This window comes from Lepidochelys kempii, chromosome 1 (assembly GCF_965140265.1).
Source record: "Lepidochelys kempii isolate rLepKem1 chromosome 1, rLepKem1.hap2, whole genome shotgun sequence".
In the NCBI taxonomy this organism is placed as follows: Eukaryota; Metazoa; Chordata; order Testudines; family Cheloniidae; genus Lepidochelys; species Lepidochelys kempii.
The window spans coordinates 112724579-112746432 of record NC_133256.1 but is presented as its reverse complement, the minus strand read 5'-3'; the positions used below and the strand labels follow the sequence as shown (position 1 = coordinate 112746432).

Genomic DNA, 21854 nt, shown 5'->3' with positions numbered 1-21854 from the left:
TCCCCACACAGAAGAGGGGAACACAGTGAGCCTCGTAGCTGGCATGGCGTGTGACTGCCCTTGCGTCAGTAGTGTGCCGTGTTGTACAGGACACTGTGTGCATTTGCTCTAGTAGATGTGATGCTCCTGTAGGGCTGGAGCTCTTTGCAATGTAACTGTCCCTTTAAAAAAGGAGAAAGCTTCTCACAATCTACCTCTGGACAAAAGGCGCTGGGATCTGACTGCTTGACTCCACTTCAAGAGACAGGGAGACAGAGAGCACAGAAAGAAGGGGAAAGAGGAGACCCTACCACAAAAGAGGTGAATGGGGGCAGGGATTGGAATTATTGACACTGGGGAGGGAAAAGCTTTGGAGGGAGAAAGCTTTGGCTGAGTGATGCTGAAGATGCAGGGAACTGTGTGTGTCTGGATCCTATTTTTGCTGAATGGGAGTAATAACTCTAACTTGCTACTGTAGCTAGTAGGCAAGCTCAGGGTTTGCCTGTGCGAACTCAGAAACCACAAGCTACCTGCTTTGCTTGAATGCCAAAGGTATTGGATGGTGATACGTGGAAGATTGGAAGAATTTGCTACACGCTATCTAGATGACAGTAGTATTGGCAATTCCTGGGGGGGAGAAGGGGAGTTAAACTTAACTTATAGACTTGTATGCAAACTTAAATACTTTTTTTATGTAGAGATCCACAGTATACGTTAAAGATTGTATATTTTGTGTCAATAACTAGTACATAAAAATACAGGGTTCATTTCTTTGTGTAACTGAGAGTGAGTTCAAAGAAACTGTGAGAAAGGATGGCAAAGGTGTACTGAATATGTATATTTCTTAATAATATTAATCCTCCAGAGTTTGTTTATCTCAGATTATTTCAGTTACACTTGTCTTCTATTTGGCATGTTGCACTGTTCTGACTTTTTTAAATGTACGGAGTTTTTTATTTATAAAATTAATGACAAAATTGAAGAGATTTTTGTGGTGTGCAGGGAATTTTTCTTATCAAAAGCAAATACAGATGTGCAAGAGCAGGAAAATACAGATGTATAAGTACAGGAGATGAATGGGGAGTTAATGTGGGGAGGAAATGGGGATAGATTCCAAGACTTAAATTTTCTAGTGTGGTTATTATTTGTCCATAGCTTTTGATATTCCTTAATATAATTTTGTAGCATGGATTTAAACTCATTAAAGACCCTTTGTAAAAATGAACAGCTCATATTATTAATATCTTCTATTCTGGAGGCTGTAAGCGAAAGTATTTCTTGAGTAGAGAGTTCTACTATATCAAGGAGGATATTAAACAATTAGAATTAGAAGTGATTTCTTGCAGGGCTCTAGTTTTTAGCAAGATTGTTTTGTTTAACTCAGGTAATGCTAGTTTTCTGTTCCTGAAACAAATTTAAAAAATTTAAGTAACCATTTGCTTTTAGTTTCAAGGGTTTGTCAGAAGTTTGTGAAATATTGGTGTAACCTCGATTGTTTTAAACACAACTCATATTACTGCTGGTTACATCTGAAATAACCATTTAATAAAATAATCCATATATTCTCTTTGATGAACCGCTGAGTTTTCTTTATATTTTGGTTCTAATTGGTCTCATGCCATGTCTGATTTATTTGGTTTGCTTTTATCAAATGTATAGTGTATAATGTATTATTGCATTCTCTCCAGAGGTCTTAATGAAATAGCAATCCAGGGAACAGTCGTGATTTCGACATGCCTTTCCATGTGGAGGGGCTGGTAGCTATAATTGTATTCTATCTGGCAATCCTGTTTGTTGGAATATGGGCTGCCTGGAAAACCAAAAATAGTGGCAGCGATGGAGATCGCAGAGAAGCTATCATAGTCGGTGGAAGAGATATAGGCTTGCTAGTTGGTGGATTTACGATGACCGGTATGATAAACCCTCTTTTTTATACCTGAAACGTAGCATCTCATTCTTTCTTTCATGTGAATAAAAGATATAGGCAATATTGTGTTTTGAATAATGCAAAGTGGAGAAAAGAAATCTTAATTTCAGTGCACAGTCATGATTTAAGATGGATGATTTTTTTTGATTGTTTGATACTGTATTTTTTTAATGAATAAGTAAATATGCCAGTCATTTAAATAGTCATTATTATATTCTAAAGGAAGAATTAACTCTATTTATTTTACACTGGTGCCATATTAATCAGTAAAATAGAGACATTTGGGGCAGTAATGATTTTCGTTAGAAGACTGAGTCATCAGAATTTTTCAGTGGAGTGAATATACAGTTTACTTTTATTATAGCATCCCAAACCTGTGGGTTAGTGATGTGTTTTAGGAGTGAAAAAAACTTTAAATTCAGAAAGAAATGGAAAAATATGCTGCAGCAAAGACCATTTTTGCTGCACCGGGCCAAATTTAACTCCACTGATTTCAGTAGAATTACACAGGGGATTATTTTGCCCTATTTTGCCATAGTTTGGCAAAATGATTTAATATTGTACTGTGCGTATTCATATTAGCGGACAAAGATTAGGAGAAGATTTGAGTTCTACTTTCAATCATACCAGCGCAACCTCTGCGACTCAAAGGGGTGCACTGGAGTGTCTGAGAGAGCCACTGGACTAAGGGAAGACAATGGGGCTACTTGTGTGAGTAACTCTTCAGTAGTATGAGTAAAAGCATCACAATCTGGCCCTAAATTGCAAGTGTTTTCAGATAGTCTATCTAATTTGTACAAAATTACATTGTATACAAACTGAACTGAGGTCATCTTTTTATTTAAACATATGTTATTTTGTTTTAGAATCGTTCACATTTGTGATATTCTTAATGCAATTCCAACACCTCCAATTTAGGCCCTTACACCTCCAATTTAGATTGATCAGATTCTACTGAAATTTCTTTCTTGTGCTGTCTTTCCAGCTTCAGAGTTAAGGAAGAGACTCATAAAAACTAAGAGCAAAATTCTGTGGTCCTTAATCAAGCAGAATTCCCACTGACTGCAATAGGAATTTTGCTCACTTAAGGACTGCAGATTTGGTGGTAGGGCAGGAAAATTGTTCAGGATGTTGTTTAAATCCAATAGATTCTGAATCAAGGCTAAAACTCTACTTCCCTCCCTCCACTGTTGTGTAGTGTAGTGTGTTCCTGTTGCCTGCTGAACTGCCACTTCTCCATTCAAACAGAGCTCAGTGATCACTGGTGATGAATTCTAGTTAGAACTCATTCGCCAAAATGAGGCACATCACCAGTAGAAGTGACTGGAAGATGATGATTCCATTTTGTGGCAATTTCTGAAGTTTCAAAATTTGTTTTACTTCCACCTTGGAATGAAAACAAAACCTCTCAAACATTTTCATGAAAGAAGGGTATGGGGAGGCTTGTGGTTAGGGTTAGGCCTCAACTGTGGGAGAACCAGGTACAAATCCCTGCTCTGCCTGATTTGGGATGAAAAACTCTGCTCTGAATCAGGCAGAGCAGGGACTTGACCCTAGGTCTATCACATCCGAGTCCTAACCGCCAGGACACACACATCCTCCTGACACAATGCCATTATCTTGAAAACATTCCTAAGGTTTTTCTCCCAAAACAAAGGAAGAACAAAAGCAAATTTTTTTGAAACCTCAAAAGTTGCCGCAAAACAGAATTGTCATCCTCTGATCATCTGTGTTGGTGATGTTTCCTGTATTCACACAGGGTCCAGTCCTGATGTCTTTGCTCAGGTAAAAATCCCATGTACTTTAAGGTGTAAGGCTCGATCATCCAAAAACTGATGCACATGCTTAATTTTACATGCTGTGAATAGCCCCACTGAAGTTAATGTTGGACTACCAACCGTGCATAAAGTTAGTCCCATGCTAAGTTCAATGGCACTTCGCACAGTGCTCAAATGTACATGTATTCATACATTTATGCAGAATCAGGGCCTAAGTCTTGTTTGAGTAGGGATGATTGGGCCACACAGTTTGTAAAGCAGGAATGAAAGGCAATTTTTAAATGTAAGATGATGATAATCAACCATAATACCCACGAAACTGCCATGTTACGCCTTGGTATTTTGATGTCTCTGAACAATAGGGGATTTTGATTTTTGGATAGTATCTTGTGATATCCAGGGAGAATGAGTTAAAGGGAAGTATTTTAGGTTGAGTTTTGAAAATCCTGAGTTACAGGAATAGTATTCTAACATAAATATATACCATTAATTCCCTTAATTGTTTAAATGCTAATTCAAAAATGAGAAATGTCACATAAATGAGAATGTAAATGAAAAACTGCTTATTGAGCATCACAGCACACCCATAGTACAAGCATGTGGGAAGAAAAATAAACTTTAAGATTTTAAAACTTCCTTTTTAAAATTGTATTTATTAAAATAGGGCCCAATTCTGCTACCTTGACTCCTGCTGAGCAGTGCCTTACTCCACAAGTAGTACCACTGAAATCAAAGGGTAAGGTGTTACTCAACACGAGGGTGGCAGAACTGAGTACACAGCTTTCAATATCAAATTTATGGCCCAGTCCTGGAGTCCATTGGAATTTTTGGATTGAGTTCAATGGGAGTAGGATCAGGCCCTTAGATTCATTAAAGTTTATTTTGTAAATAAGCATTTAGACAGTTTATAAAATGTATACACCCAATGAATAATGTCAATGGGGAAAAGCTAAATGGATGTTTATGTTTCTTAAGAAACAGCTGTATTAAAAAGTAAATAATATGTTTTAACACACAAGGGTTCAAAGCTGAACATATCTGCTGTTCTCAAAATACAAAGAGTTAGAAGACTGAATTATGGACAAATCACAAAATTTAATTTTAAACCTGACATTGTTTAAGGTGTATTGAAGAACAAATTATGCCTTTAATTCATATATCATTTTACATGTATAAATTTGAATATGAACAAATTATTAGCCTTTTATTTAGTAAAAAAAAAATTACCTCAGAGATGAGAACCGTGGCAAATTTCAGCCCACCATAAACGTTTATGTTTGTGATTAAACCCTGGGGAAAACACTGGAAGTTGTTTAATCAAAATGCTGCCACAGCCTAACAATAATGCTCCAAATGGAGCCACAATAATAACGATTCTTGGACACTGTTCTTCATTTTAGTCAGAGAGAGCACTACATTTTCTTACACAATGAAAAATTATCAATATGATGCTTGTGTGATTAGTAACTTTGTTTTACAAAATCTCATTAGCTTGATAACAATTTGAGTGATAAGTTAGCAGATTGTTTTATAAAGATATGCTAGCTGGTTTTCTATCTTCATAACTACTAGAAAAATCCAATATTGTGATACATGTTGAAGTGGAAGGATCATGTAATATGAATTTCTGTGTTTCTCAGCTGAACTAAAAGCAGAATTTGACTCCACATCATAATCTATAACATTATAGTCTATAACATTTCTCATAGTGTACGTTTAAAATGGAAAGTTAGTGTTGTCTGTATTTCATCTGAAGTGTAGGCAGATAAAAGATTAAAATAGTCTCCCATATGTGACTGACGCTGCAGATTACTAGTTTTTTTATTCCCTGTGGCTGGCTTGTTTAAAAAAGGGAGCTCACACAATAACTATATTAAAATAATTTTAAAAGTGAGGCTTAGCAAAGCTAAGTATCAGAAAATATACATCTAAGAATGAAACTTTATCCTTATGTCATCCCAGCTATTACGGCTCTTATTTACGTATTTATTATGACGTATGCATTCCCAAAAGAGCACCTTCCCAATGTTCTAGGTTCTTTCAACGGATGTTTAAAAGACAGTCTTGCAAATTAAAATGTAATTAGAATCCACTCCTCACCCCCAAATCCAGAAACTGACCAACCAAAAAATTAATACTGAACAATATTCCACCCTATCCTCAAATACCAGCCCTTTCTCCTGAAAGCCTGGGAAAATAGATGAGCTCTGCAACGTCCAATGAAGATTAACCAATTTGGGCTATTTGTGATAAGAGTGGAAAGTCATGGTGCTTCCATGGAGAATGTCCTATCAGCAGCCTCTCTCTCTTACAGACTGATCTTGCTCCTGCCCCAGCACCTCCCTTGGTCATAGCTATGGCAATGAGAGAGGCAATATCCTAAGTGGGTATGAAATAGATTTCCTGCGGTCTGCACTGATCTCAGAGATCTGATTCTGAGGGCAGAACTCCCTGTTCATGCGGGGAGGTGGTGAGAGCTAACACCAGCCCCACGGAATGGTTCAGGAAAAGGTTTATTAGGAGATCCTTGGGTCTAACCAGGCCAGGAGATGCTCTGGGCCATTGTCAGAACATTCTAACTATCAGAAAGAACAATACAATGATCGGTTATCTTATATATGCAACCATGTATGTACATGAGTATTACTGCATGAGCGTTTTTGTGAGGGAAGGAAACCGAAATGACCATGAAGTGAAGCCCAGCAATTCTTTCCTAAAATGAGAGATTATCCCATTAGAAATATGCTAATACATTAGCAACAGCACCTCAGAATTTTTGTCTTATTCATATAGTATATGATAAAATAAAAAAAATAAGAGTTTGGTCCGGTACTAAGGAAGCTGGTCAGTATTTCTGAGTGAAAAGGGCTGTGCTGGACAAAATAATCCCTTCTGTGCATTCAGAACCCTGATATCCATACTCCGATATGATTTATAGCAGGTATAAAATGCCTAAGCAGCATAGGAAGAAAAGTGGGTGGACTGGAATGAGAAAGTCCGGGGTCCTGACCTGTTACTCCCCATCTCATATGCAACCAATGCTTTGTGCAATTGATCTGACTCAGGCAATAAGTTATTCCAGCCTTGGACTTTGAGTACTGGGCACCACTCTACAGATTCTATGTCCACCTTCCCAAGTGAAGAAGATAAAACATCCATCCATCCACCTAAGCATTTTCAATGTAGACATTACAATCATAGTATCTAGGCACTTCAATCCCTATACTCTTTAACATACAGCTAGCAATACGTATCACAGGCATGTCGGGACACTGGAGAACCAAACTAGACTGGACCATGTTTTCTCCAGCTTTTCCACCCATCCCTGTCAGTGGATACAAAAGCCTATAGTATAAGCAGTATGTCAGTGATTCTGTAATATTGGGTCCTGGTGCCAGGGATCAGTAATGGGGTGAGTGTGCTCCTTCTATCTCTTGATATCTGGGCATGCAGTATTATCATTGCCAGTGTCTGTGTATTGTCCAATAAATCTTGGCAAGCTACCAAGATGTCCACTGACAACAGCAGGATCACAGGCAGAAGGATTTGGCCACTCTTACCAGGAGCAGATCTTCCACTGCTGTCCCAGATACATCTCCTACAAACATTTGCAGCTGCACACTGGACCAGGGCTATGATTCAGAATGCAGAGTAGAAGATATTCCTTATTTCGATTTGTAGTCAGAACCCCACTGTTAGCTTTGTTCCTTAGCCTCTGGAAAAGTACAAGATTTAGCTTCAAAATTAAAAAACACACAAACCCACATTTTGTACCTGCTCAGTGGTTGAGTGATATTATTACAGAAAGTGTGGGGAGAATACTGTAAACAATCTACCATAAAAGTTTATTTAAATTTTTAAATAAATTTGTTTCATCTGTGGTCACCCCCCACTTGTTTATTGGCACGAATGTTTGTAGAAACAGTGACTGCTGACAGCATATTGCAGAATACTCATAGAAAGTGAATTTCGAATCACAAGTTTTTACTCTGGAAGTATGATTCTAAGAGTTACATTCCTTCTCATCTAATCAGGGAATAAGAACAAAATCTTGTGACCTCTGTGTCCAATCAAAACCACTCGGGTTTTGCATTTCAAAAATCTAATATTTGTAAATGAACTGCCCATGAACAAACTACAGACACAAATATTAATTCATAAATATTATTCAGCAAGTATCTGTATAAATACGTTAGAGAAAATCAAGATCTATTTGCAGACAATCTGCAAACAGGAAAAGAAATCATATTCACTGCAATTATTTGCCATGAATTATTTACCCAGATCTAATTACAATACACTTCAGTGTGTGAGATCTGCATTTGAGACTTAGTCTTGATCCTCAGCCTCCAAGGTCTGGCAATTTGCCATCAGAGACAGAATGAGTGCATTAGCTTCCAGCAGTTGGGGATATCACAAATGTTGCAGTTCTTCATGTGAATGAAAGCAGGACCTCTACATATAGCACAGCTCCATTCAGGAATATGTCTTTAGCAAGCTTAAATACAGATTAGGCAAAGTCTAAATATTTCGGTGGGACATGCCCACCGTAGCTCTAATTTTTTTAAATGGCATTTGTAGAACTAAAAATTGGCTAAATCTATAGATTTTTTAACTTAGCTGGAGAGTGAAACTTGAGACACATTTTAAGGACCCTCATTGGTTAAACTCTTGTTAAATTTAAATGTTAAGAATGTTCTGTGTTGAGTTCAGCTTATAATTCTATATTAGAAGTTATGATAAATGTTGACTATCAAAATAGAGTTTATGTTTTCAGTTCTTCTTCCTCTTCTTTTTCAGCCACCTGGGTTGGAGGAGGCTATATCAATGGGACAGCAGAAGCTGTGTATGTCCCAGGCTACGGGCTGGCTTGGGCTCAGGCACCCATTGGCTATTCCCTTAGTCTGGTTTTAGGTAAGCAAAAATAAATTAGTCTCTCCATTTCTTAAAATATACAGATGTTAAAATTGTTATTGGAACCCCACAATTAGGACCTGATACTAAAGGCATTAACGTTAATGGTGGTCTTTCCAGTGACTTTGATGGGCTTTCAGTCAGTCCCTTAGAAAGGAAACTAATGCATTACTAATTATTGGAAATAATTTGAAATCTTAAATCACCAAGACTTCCTTTGACACCCAGAAGTTAACCCTTCTGAATGCTTTAGAGGACTGCTACAGTAATATAAAGCTTTTATTTTGAGTAGATTTTGTGTCTTTCAAATCTGCCTATGAAAGGTACTATATATGGCCCTCATCACCCTAATATCTGAGAACCTCACAATCTTGAATGTGTTTATCCTCACAATACCCCTTTGAAGCAGCAAAGTGCTATTATCAACATTTTACAGGCAGAGGGCCGAGGCAGAGAGACTAAGTGATGTGCCCAAGGTCATACAGGAAACCTGTGGCAGAGCAAGGGATTGACTGAGAGTTCCTAACGCCTGTGCTAGTGCCCTAAACAGGGGACCTTCTTTCCCCTCAAATGCAGAATGAAAGCCAAAGTGATATACCAGAATTAGGAGGCTAACACTGAATGGCTGCTGGTATGTAAGGTATTGACAGTGTAGTTGTTTGTTTGTTTTTTAAGTACAGTACTTCTGCCTTCATAAATATAGTCTTACGGTTGTTTTAAGTGGACATAGTATATTTTATTTGCACAAAAGGGAGTTGGTCTGACATCACAATTCCTTTTTATTTCATTCAAAAAAAATACAGAAAGTAAAATTCATTGTAGAACAGGGGCTCTCAGCCTTCTTCATAGGGCGGAGCACCACTTAATAAAGCTATTGTCTTGTGAACCACTTTCCTTCCCTTGCACAATAGCATAGACTAACTCCTGACTGATTTGTCATCATCTTATTATTTAACATGAGCTCCCTGTATCAACTACAGCAATTGTCTGAATGGAAAAGTATTATCAGGAATGTATGTATTTATTTTTATCTGTTGGTAATGTGCTAAGTGTCCTTTCCCACTGTCTAGTTTGGCTCTTCATTTCATTTCATTTCCCCTCCCATCTATTCTGTTCCTATGTCTCCTGCTGATGCTTTTCTGCCTCTTTTCCTCATCTCTACCTATACATCCTTCCCCTACCAGGTGGCTCCTTGCTTCCCCAGATATGCTTTCCAGTCATCTAACCCTGTTCTTCTCTTAGACATAATGCTTGGTAAATTCCTTCCTTTCTCATGCTGGACATTCGTGTCTGGCTTGTGGGTACATCACCAAATAAAATTAGAGCAAAAAAAAAAAATTTGCAGTCCTGTTCCAATATGTTGATCCCAAGCTAAGCGTCTTTACAGTAAATGAAAATGAACTGAGCACCCCTCACAGCAGGCTGAATGCACTAAAGCACCGAGCCTTACAAATCCATATTTTGTTTTTCATAACCAAACCATGTTTGTTAGTATAGTGTATGTGCATAGGGTAGGGGGTGTTAAATGATTTTCATTCATTTTTATCCTGCTCTTTGAACCACTGTTTTCTTTACATGGAAAAATAAACCTTCCTTTCATGTTGAGAGGATATTTTAATTACAATTACATTTTAAATTTATTTTAAAAACAGTCCAACAGACACGATTACACCTGTGAAAACCAGCAGTGTTTTACTGACTGTAAATGCATTTCTCCACTAAAGTTAGCGTTTTCTATTGTTTAATTTTTAGGTGGTCTATTTTTTGCAAAACCCATGCGTTCCAAAGGCTATGTGACAATGTTAGACCCATTTCAACAGCTTTATGGAAAAAGAATGGGAGGGCTCCTGTTTATACCCGCTCTAATGGGAGAGATGTTTTGGGCCGCAGCCATCTTCTCTGCGTTAGGTAAGGGATCAGCAGTAAAAACATTAGTTCACTGTCCAGAGGGAGTTTTTAAAAATCATAAATGCATAACAGAAGCACCAGTTCAAAAGCAACCCCTGAACCCAGAAACTGCTTTAAAATGCTAACTACCCTGGCCAAACATTTTTTAAAGGGACAGTTGTCTTGGCCTAGAAATACCCAATTATCAGAACCTTGATTATCTCAGTATACTTTAAAGCATTTTGTTATTTTCAGTCACACAATTTTTGTTGACAGCCTCAAGATCACAGCAACCAGGAGTAATAGCTATCAAAGAAAGAGGATAGTCACACAACATTTTTGATAGTGTATATAAATGGTATGATCCCTAGCATTCAACCATTGTAGGAGACCTAGATGTAAAACAATTTCAATGGATCATAGAACAGAAGCAATGCTGTGACTAATCAAGGAACCTAAATCTTGTTAAACTCAGAATGCATCTGTATTTGGAAACATAAAGAACATTCTTAGGTTTCAAAAATGATTCAGAGAACTAATGGAAACATGGGTCAGAAAGGAAGACTAATATTTGTATATAGAAAATCACACCTCCATTCTCCTGTCCCTATTAGAGATCTGAATTTTGTTATCCCTTCAAAAATGGAGAAAACTCTTGAGTTAAATCACCATTCGTGGTAGTGACTCAAACCAAGTAACACACAGAGTGCACATGTATAATACTGCTTTACAGGGCAATCTTTTTTTAAACAAAAAATAAAATTTAAAGCTTCTTTCCAACTGTGCTCTGATTAACTGCAAAGCACTGGGGAACTTGTTCTCCATAATTTCATCACAAGACCCTTAAGAACCTGAGAGCAAACTGCCTGCTGAGGTGATGGGAAGTGAATGACTCAAAGAACTTCCTGAGAATTTAAAATGTTCTTTCTTTTTGAATGAAGATCAATTGATTTTTGAGAAGGCTTTCTGTTGTATTTCAAAGCAAGAAAGTAAGTATTGTGATTGCTTTTCTAGCATGTTATATTAACAAGTGGTAATTAAAGACTATAAAATTGGGAGGTTTCTCCATTTTAGCTACTATTTGAACAAAGTCATCCATTTTGTGTTCCCAAATTTACTGGACCATTCTCCCCTATGAAGGTTATATCCACTATGGGGAATAAGTTTTGACTCTGAATTTCCTCATAGTTCTTCACTTGGGAGAAAGGGACAGGTTTGCAGGAGTATAAGTAAGGTATGTGGCTCCATCCCTGAACCCATGAATCTTGGAGGCTCTCTGAAGGCATCTGTGAAGCAACAGCATGCCTCCCAGTAGCTCCCTGAAGCCCTAAGACAACGCAGCTTCTGCAGGAGCTGTACTGCTAGGTCTTTCCCATCTATGGGTTCACACGGACCTTAGTGATTACATACAGGAGAGATGCCACACCTACAAGTCATTGTGATGGTTTAAATTAAACATTCTGCAATTAGTGGGGGAAGGATTTTTAAAATGAATGATAAAAGATGCACTCATGTGACACTGGGTTTTTTTTTTCATCTAAGGAAAATATACTAATTGCTTTATTGAGATTCAGCATTTGAATGTATGTTAAAGTTTTGTGCTGTAGAAATAAGGTGTATTTAATCAATACTACAAAAGCCATTAATTTCTAGCATAATGTCCATACACACAACATCTGGAAACACTGGGGGCTGGCCACTTTGCCCCCAGGCCAGCAGTTCAAAGTGGCGTTAAAGCAATTGAAGAAGGTGGATGGAGAATTCCACCTGGGCAGGGAAATAAGCCTCTGGTGTAAATCCAGTGGAAGTGTCTCCTCTGCCCCCCCCATATCCCAGCCATTCCTCTACCCTCCACCCTAAAGGGAGGGGTGTAGGCAGGAGAGGGCGGGGAGGGAGGCTCATGGAGAAGCACAGCTCCACTATACCCATCATCCAGTGATGTGAGTAAGGTCCATCCCTGTGAAGCCCCAACTGTTGCCAAGGTTGGGCAGCTGTGAATTAGGGAAGCCAGCACAGCTTGGACAGAGTGAGAAATCAAAGCCATTGTCTCCTGGCCCTTGTGAGGGTACACAATGTGAGGAGAGGGTGTACGGCGAAGCCTGCCTTCCTTCCCTCTGCCAAGCCTGAGTCAGAAAGAGGCAGAATTGCAGTTTCTACAATTAACAGAGCACAGGGTCTGGGACTACTCTCTCCCTACTCCTTCAAGGACATATGGTGTTGCAAATGAGATGTGGAGGAGACAGGGCCATATACCTGCCCTGTAACCTGGCACTGGCCCATAGAGCTGTCGCCTGGAAAGGGGTGTAGCTGCAAGCACATATTCCCAGCATGCTCAGGAGCTCCAGGAGGCTTTTTGTCTTCCTGGGATGAGGCAGAATGCAGCTCCACACCTTCTCCTTACTATCGACTGGATCTTAAAAGTGAAAAACAGGTCAAAGAAAGCAAAGCACAGTTTTATTTTGCAGAGTGTGACAGATCTTGAAACTGGCTTCTGAAAGGAGACTGAAGAGAGCAGAAGAGCTAAAGTCTGTTGTTTTCCCCTGCAGGTGCCACCATAAGTGTGATCATTGATATTGATGTCAATATTTCAGTGATTGTTTCTGCCCTGATTGCAATTATGTACACTCTGGTGGGTGGACTATACTCAGTGGCCTATACTGATGTGGTTCAGCTCTTCTGCATCTTCCTGGGGCTGGTGAGATTTCTCATTTATATCTCATTGTTGTTTTTTCTAAGCATAGTGGTCTTGCTCTGGAAAATAGGCCTGATCCAGAGGCCCAGAGCCCAGCCTAAATTGCGGCTTGGGAACTGAGTATGGTCACTGGGAGTGGGGAGAAGAAATCCTTCCCCTCACCATGCTGCCGAGCAGTGTGGTTCTACAGAGACATTACTTCAGCCTAGTGGCAGTATGAAGTAGCCTTCCACTGACCCAAAGAGCTTCTGCTCAAAGGAGGACTGGAAGATTCTCACAGCAGTGGATCTATACACCTGTCCCATAACCAACCAGTGGTGCCCCCTCTTCCTCATGCAAAGCCTCCAAATCCAGCCTGCACAGCAGAACTGCTCCAGTTTGATTCCAGAGGGACCTCTGTGAGCACAGAGCTGCATACACTGATGCAGTGCCAGTGAGCCCATACACTGATGACATGTAAGAGTTTGAAGGAGGGACACAGGATTCTATTCTCTGGCTGATTCCATGCCTTTGAACCACTTAGGCAATGCCAAACCTCTTGTAACTCCTCAGCTGGGGACATACCTGGTATGGGGGAGTCCTAGCTGACACACATCTTTTGGAACCAGCCCCTTCACCTCCCTCCCAGCGGCCTGTGGCACAGAGGGTGAAGAAGTGCAAGAGGGTGAGCAGCCAGAGGGCGAACTGCTCCAGAAATCCCCAGCTGGCATTTGGTCCCTAAGGAAACATAGCCTTCAGGCACAGTTCAGAGCAGTCCCTAGACTGTCCTAAACTATGCCAGTGTTTGGGATTAGGGCATAGAATAATGGATCCATTACTGAATTTACCGAGAAACCCCTCCCCTTCTGTTCAGTTCAACATAAACTGTACGCAGCAAAGAATCTGCCTTTAATCACTGTATGCGTGTATGGTACATACAACAGCTACGCTAAACAAACATTATTAAAATGGCAACGTCAAACTTTCAATTCTTAGGAAATGCCAGCATTAAAGATGCCTGTGCAACTTTAATTTGGCCCCCTTACGTGTTTGTATTGCAGCACAGTCTTTAATGACCTGATCACATACTATTTTACCCGCACACTAATCCTGCTTCATTCGGCTCTCCCTGTTTCTGTTCCTGTCTCTCAGTCCCAGTTTCCTTGCTCAGCCAATCACAGTCTCCCCACCTCCCCCTCCCCGTTTCCCTCTCCCGTCCTGATGGCCTTCACCCCAGTGTCCACCCCCTAGTAGGTCCAGCTCTTGTTCCCTCTGCTGTCAGATCAGGCAGCTTCCCCTTTTAAGATGCCTCGTCCCAGTGGAGGCCTATGAGAGCACAAGAGAGACAGACTCCCTGTTCTCAGTTCAGGTGCCCAGACCTGGACTCAGCACAACTCGCAGCACCCAGAGCATCAATTGAAGGGGAAGTCCTGTTCAGCTCTGGGCTGGAGCATGCCCAGTGTGGATAAAATCTTCACAGATTTTAGCTCCTACAATCTAAAGGTTACTGAGCATATGCAAATTGTGATTTTTCTAAAGCTTAGAACTTGACCAAATTTGAGCAGAATTTCGTGGGGATGAACAAGGCACATCCCTGGGGCAAACACCAGCCCCTCTGGCCGGATTTCAAGTGACTGCTCCAATACAGGGACATGTAGATGGTTTCATTTTCCTGAAGGGGACTCCGCTTTCAAAAGTTTGGGAAACATTGATTTATAGCATAATTCCCTCTTATCTCTATATATTTGCTTTTTATGTGTACCTACATTTTGTGCCAAACTTTCCACTGGCATAACTCTGTGGACTTCAGTGCAGTGGCGGATTAGCCACTGGGCCAACGAGGCCCATGCCAAGGAGCCAATTGGGGAGCCCCTGGAAAAATGGGCACCCCTGCACAGGAGTGCTGAGTGGGCAAAACAGGGTGAGCCTCTGCACCCTAACCCATTTCCTTGGCAGGACCATCAGGCAGGCAGAGCAGGGGGGGAAGGGAGTGGGGGGAGGCTGCAGACAGAAGGGATGGGGAGGGGTCCCCACTTGCTCTGTCCCAGGCCCCACAAACCCCTAATCCACCTCTGCATCAGTGAATTTACACCAACAGAGAATTTGGTTCTCTTGTGATTAAACTTGACATTTGAGCTAAAGCACACAGTAAGAAGAAAAATACTGAGTAAAATGTTTCATACAATAATTTCATAATTTTTGCACAGATTGTTACGCTCAATAAAATGTCACTCTTTGGTTATAGTGGATCAGTGTTCCTTTTGCAATGTCACATCCTGCAGTTAAAAACATTGGATTCACAGCTGGGCAGAAAGAGTCTTGGCTTGGATCCATTGAATCACTTGATGTCTACTCATGGCTTGACAATTTCTTTTTACTGGTAAGTCATGGCTTGTATGAGAGAAAAAAAGCATTTAATCATTCATAGTGTATTGCCATGTGACATGTGTAAATGTAAAGTGGCTAATTAAAAGTTGCCAGTAAACTGTGCATGGAGATTTTTAACTTCTTCACTGCTGATGAATATACCAGATATATCCTGATAGTCAATTGATTTCAATGAAATTTCAGTAGAATATGGCAGCACAGCAGCTGAACTGGAGGGCCATCAGCAAAGCAGTTAAATATTGTTTAGCTAAAAGAGTTGACCCAGTTAAAGTTAAGGAATAGAATAGGGATATGATTTAACAGATGGTATTCTTGCCAGAGGACTATATTGTAGGAGGCAATAAATACTATATACAGCTGATTAAAGATGCCACAGTTGTAGGTGAGTTAGAAAACTTTGGATGGATGGATGGACAGACAGATGCATGCCAGAGTGAAACTGAGTTTAATGTTTGCAAAATCCATTTAGTATAGGAACGGCTGGTAACTCCATGTATTCTTAAGGTTGCCCAGCACTTTGCATTATAACATCCTTCTTTTCAGTTGCTTATAACTTTGGACATATAACTTTCTATTCCAGGTGAATGCCTCAGGCTGAATTAATTAATTTATTTATAAAATTTCAGCCAAAATGGTTCAGCTGTTTCTGAGAATGGAGCTAGAAAATATATGTGTTTTTTGCCTATGTTAAAAGATTCTGTCACCCTTTCCTTTGAGAATTCAAGTGCCCCCATGCTTTAGAGCAGGAACTTGGAATTTGATGCCCTGGGTGCCAGGGTTGTAACTTTTGCTATCCCTCTGAAAATCAGGCAAATTTGGCCAACTTGGGGAAGGTGTAGAGCAGTGGTTCCCAACCTTGTTCTGCTGCTTATGCTGGGAAAGCCCCTGCCAGTCCGGGCTGGTTTGTTTACCTGCTACATCCACAGGTTCGGCCGATCATGGCTCCCAGTGGCTGTGGTTCGCTGCTCCAGGCCAATGGGAGCTGCTGGAAGTGGTGCGGGCTGAGGGACGTACTGGCCGCCACTTCCAGCAGCTTCCTTTGGCCTGGAGCAGCGAACCTCGGCTGCTGGGAGCTGCAATCAGCCGAACCTGTGGACACGGCAGGTAAACAAACCAGCCCGGCCCGGCAGGGGCTTTCCCTGCACAAGCGGCAGAACAAGTTTGGGAACCACTGCTGTAGAGGAATAGAACATATTACTGGTCTCTATTACTCTGTTAGCTCAAGGGGAAGAGGTCTGTTTGGTGGTTCAGAAGGTTCCAACCCTGTAGATGGCTCACGAGGGTGTCAATATGATGCCATATGATGGAATGCATTTTATAAAAACTTAGGAAATTATGTGCATAAACACACAAAAAAAAACTGTATTAAAAAACCACTATTAAGACTATAAAGCCAAACTTTCAAAAATGAAGAAATGTCAGAATTTAGGTTGCCTGTGAATGCCCTTTGTGTGTATGCATTATAATAACAGTCATTAACTATATGACAGGTTTCAGGGTAGCAGCCGTGTTAGTCTGTATTCGCAAAAAGAAAAGGAGGACTTGTGGCACCTTAGAGACTAACAAATTTATTTGAGCATATTCATAGCTCACGAAAGCTTATGCTCAAATAAATTGGTTAGTCTCTAAGGTGCCACAAGTACTCCTTTTCTTATTAACTATATGATCACATATTACCTTTTTCACAGGACCCCTGCCACACACCGTGCACAGGATGAATGGTGCTCAGTCAATGAGCAGCCGTTTAATATTTTGTTTTCTCTTTGTTCAATGTGTGGCCCCATTCCTTATATTTTGGACACTACTCAAACCCTGCTCTCTAGACAGACTTGACATTGCAACCTTAGTCATGTACTTGTAATGTAGATTTTTGTGTCTTTTTAAATTTACTTAAGCATGATTCCTGTTATTCAACAAGATAGAAGAAGAGATGCACCATTTTTAAAAGAAAAAATATTGTTTCTCTACCATTATGATGGTTTGAAAGTTCTGTGTCACCGCTTTCTTAGACTTCCCATTGATATTACTTTGGCTGCATGGCTTAGAAGAATTATTTGAGGATTGAGTTGAAAGTACATATGGTTTGTAGGTCTAAAACATGTCTCAAGTACAAAGAAATCTTCATTTCAAATCCCACTGGTGCCTAAGGTAGATTTAGTTGGTTCAAGAGGGTGCTCTGTATGTCAATTCTCCATCTATGAAATTAGTTGATAATATTTCCTAATCTTTGTTGTAAGGCTTAATTAGTATTTGTGATGCTCATTGAGATCTTTGGATGACTGGTGAAGTGCAAAGTAATTGTTCAAGGGAATGGCCTGCACAGAGATGTGATTACACATCAAAAGATTTCAGTGTTACTTGAGAGAGTGAAAATATTCAATTGTTATGGGCTGTGCCTGGTTGAAATTTTTGATAGTATATATAATTGAGGTAGTAACAACAGTGGATTATTGCTGTTGCTTGTTCCAGTGTATATAAATATATTAAAGAAACCCTCAGTAAACCAGAAATGATAGAATGTTGTTTATTGTACTTGCAGATGTTGGGAGGAATCCCATGGCAAGCATATTTTCAGCGAGTTCTTTCTTCTTCATCTGCCACATATGCTCAAGTATTATCCTTTCTGGCTGCTTTTGGCTGTCTTGTGATGGCCCTTCCTGCAATACTCATTGGTGCAATAGGAGCATCAACAGGTAAATGACTGAACAGAGTGAATACAACCATGACTATCAGTGTGTGAAAACCCTTATAGAGTGTGTGTTCAATATAATCCAGCTAGATAATACCATTAAACTTCTCCTGATTTCCTTTACACAAGAATAGACCTGAATTTAATTGTACAGAACATTCTTTTGACTCAAAGTATCCCATAGCTCAGTCTAATGATGTAAATATTTAATATATTTTGAATCCACTCATGAACTACCTATTGTAAATGTCTAAAACTACCTTCTATTGAATGGAATCAGAGCAAGTTAATTGTGTGTGTCTTAGACCTTATGCAAATACCATCTTACAAAGATTTTACTATTGTTCAAGTGGTAGAACCTGGTGCTATTGCAGCTGGGATTTTTTTTCCCTGTTGCTGCTGTTATTTTGCCTCTCCTAGTTCACACAAACTTGATCACAAACTTGATCCAATATTTTAGTTTGAGTTACATCCTGATATTAGCTAATTATTATTAATAATATAATTTGCATTTGTATTGCCAAGGAGCCCCAGCCACGGGCCATGGACCACAGGCCATTTTGTTAGGCATTGTGCAAGCATAACAAAAAGATATTTCATACTCCAAACACCTGGGCAGTGGCTATGTAGGTAAAGCCACCCTGTGTTCAGCAATCGCTGCCATATATCCTGGGGCATTCCTTCCTTCTACTCCAATTCAGCAACAGAACCACAGGACATGTTGTTGCTCCTGTTGTTGCACTGCTCTCTAGGGAAGTCTGATGTCTTAATACACCATGCTGTCCTGCACAGGAGCTAGAGAAACACAGAGTTTCTTTAGTTCTAGTTTTGGTCACGAGACACTTAGTGCTTCCCCAGGGAGTGGTCAATGCAGAACAGTGATCTGCAGCACCAAGATGCTGCTAATGATTAGGAGGAGTTGGGGGCAGAAGACCTTTCCTAGACTGGGCCTCGGGGATAGTCCCGTGCACTGATTTCAAAGAGTCAGATGAGGGCAGCAGGCTACATGGCCACCCAAAAGATTCCAAGAAGGCAGGAAGGTTGAGGGCCACTGGATCAGACCATAGCAACAAAAAGGAAGGGGCCTTTCGGGTGCAGAGGTTAGTGGGGAAGACGCTAGCACAACCCATTAGTTTCATTGTGAAATCAGCAAATTTAGCCAGGTGTATTTGGAGTGTTCAGGCTGAAATGAGCCCACCCCTCCAACAGAACCTCAGGTGGTACAAACCCCCTGCAAAGCAGAACAGCTGGTTTAGATTTGCTGCAACCATCTGAACTCAAATTGGCAAGGTTTGCATAGGCTCAATGAGCATGAATGCACATGACAATATGCACTGGATCACTGATTAGTCACAAAGGCAAAGAAGTCAATATGTATCCTTTACAATCAATTACATATATATGTATATATTTTTGTATTACAGATTGGAACAAGACTATGTATGGTTTACCAGACCCCACAGAGAGGCAAGAAGCAGATATGATTTTACCAATTGTGCTTCAATATCTTTGTCCTGTCTATATTTCTTTCTTTGGCCTTGGTGCAGTATCTGCTGCTGTAATGTCATCAGCTGACTCTTCAATCTTATCAGCGAGTTCTATGTTTGCTCGAAACATTTATCAACTTTCATTTCGACAAAATGTGAGATTAAATTTCAATTTATTTTTTTAATGAAAAGGTCTTGGGGAGACTTTCAAAGTGACACTGACAATTTTCTCCATTTGTTTCTATCTCTAGTAAGATAAAATGTAACATTTCTCTTATTACAGTATATTAAATGAAGAAAATGAAAAATCAAAGCAATCCTGGTGATTATGATTAATTACATAGGTGAAAAAATAACATCTGCTCAAACTGTAGCTAGCTCTATTCATGGTGTTACAATATACTTGAACAATTCCTAATTATTATTGTCAGCACAAGTTTTATTAAATCATTAACTAGAGACATTCTCAGATCACCGATTAACATCAAAAATGTTTAGAAATCATTTGACAAATTGAAATTGAGTAGAATGAACTGTAGCTCAAAAGCCTGTCGGTGTAAATGAAGTGATATGTTCTCACATCAACAAATTGTTTCATGATGTGCTTATTTTTAAAATTCAGTTCTGTCAGTCTACTTGTTCTTTTGATTGTGCGCTATATTAAACTATTTTTCCCTAAAGCTGCAAAAATTGGGGGGGGGGTGGGAGGGGACAGCCACGCCCCTTGAATTTTTTTGTTCTTACATGCTACATATCTTGCTAAATCTTTCACAATATCTGATTATGAATCATGCAAAATCCTCTGATTTTTCAGAGTTTTATGTGTGATCTATTCATAATAAAAGTCATACATGCATTGCTATGGATAACTAACACTTTTTTCTTTTTTCTTAGGCTTCAGACAGGGAAATAATTTGGGTCATGCGAATCACTATTTTTGTCTTTGGAGCATCAGCAACAGCAATGGCACTGCTAGCTAAGTCAGTTTATGGACTCTGGTATCTCAGTTCTGATCTCGTTTACATCATCATCTTCCCACAACTCTTATGTGTGTTATTTATCAAAGGAACCAACACTTACGGTGCCATTGCAGGATATTTGTTTGGCCTCCTTCTCAGAATTACTGGAGGAGAACCATACCTTTACCTTCAGCCCTTGATCTTCTATCCTGGTTACTACGCAGATAAAAATCATATATACATCCAACGCTTCCCATTTAAAACACTTGCTATGCTCACCTCCTTCTTCACTAATATTGCAGTCTCCTACCTAGCAAAATATTTATTTGAAAGTGGTTCTTTGCCACCAAAATTAGACTTCCTTGATGCTGTTGTTGCGAGGTACAGTCAAGAAAACATGGACAAAGCAACTCTTGTAAAAAGTGACAATATTATATTAAATGAGCTTGCACCTGTGAAGCCTCGGCACAGTCTGACTCTGAACTCAACTTTCACAAATAAGGAGGCCTTCAGTGACATTGATTCAAGTCCAGAGCTATCCAGTGCTGAAGATAACTTAGTGACCAACACAAAATGAAATTCTGCTTTCACATAAAATGCAGTGCAACAGGGTATCCCATGAAGAATGGTAAGAGGCATTTTAGCAGAAGAAAAACAGGGACCCAGAATAAAACGCCACTGCACAATTCTTTAAATCACTTCTATGAGAGTGGGAGCCTGGGGAATAAACTGTTGTATTTTATTATCAAACTTGTTATGTTGAGTTATAGAATCTCAAACAAAGGATAAATTCCGCATCTCCCCCCATGCAAACAGATCTTGATACTACAGAATTTAATAAATATATACAACACAAAATATAAGTAACAAAAAACAGTGAAAATTATTTAGGTCAGCCAGTATATAAAGATACTTGACATTTGTATTCAGTCATCTGTGAGATTATGATATGGTCACTCTAAAATAATGAGCAGTCAGCATTATATTGGCATTAATTGAAAAATATGTGGTCACTACTGTAAGTGATTCATTGCTAATTATCAGGTAGCTTGAACAAGAAGTAATAATTAACAACCTTTCTTGCTTTTTTTTATAACAAATTTTGTAAAAATACATCCAGTATTTTATTATTTCTACTAAAGTAATTAAGTGTGTGATTAACAATAAGTTCCTCA

At 39.5% G+C, this 21854-nt stretch overlaps 1 protein-coding gene across 1 annotated transcript; it reads left to right on the top strand.

The window, feature by feature from the left end:
• The first annotated feature begins 1712 nt into the window (after positions 1-1712).
• SLC5A7 (solute carrier family 5 member 7) lies at positions 1713-21256 on the top strand. Its single transcript, XM_073327477.1, has 8 exons — positions 1713-1890; positions 8485-8598; positions 10351-10506; positions 13032-13180; positions 15402-15536; positions 18084-18237; positions 19658-19875; positions 20615-21256. The coding sequence occupies exons 1-8, from the start codon at positions 1713-1715 to the stop codon at positions 21254-21256; spliced, it is 1746 nt and encodes a 581-aa protein (XP_073183578.1).
• The last annotated feature ends 598 nt before the right edge of the window (positions 21257-21854 follow it).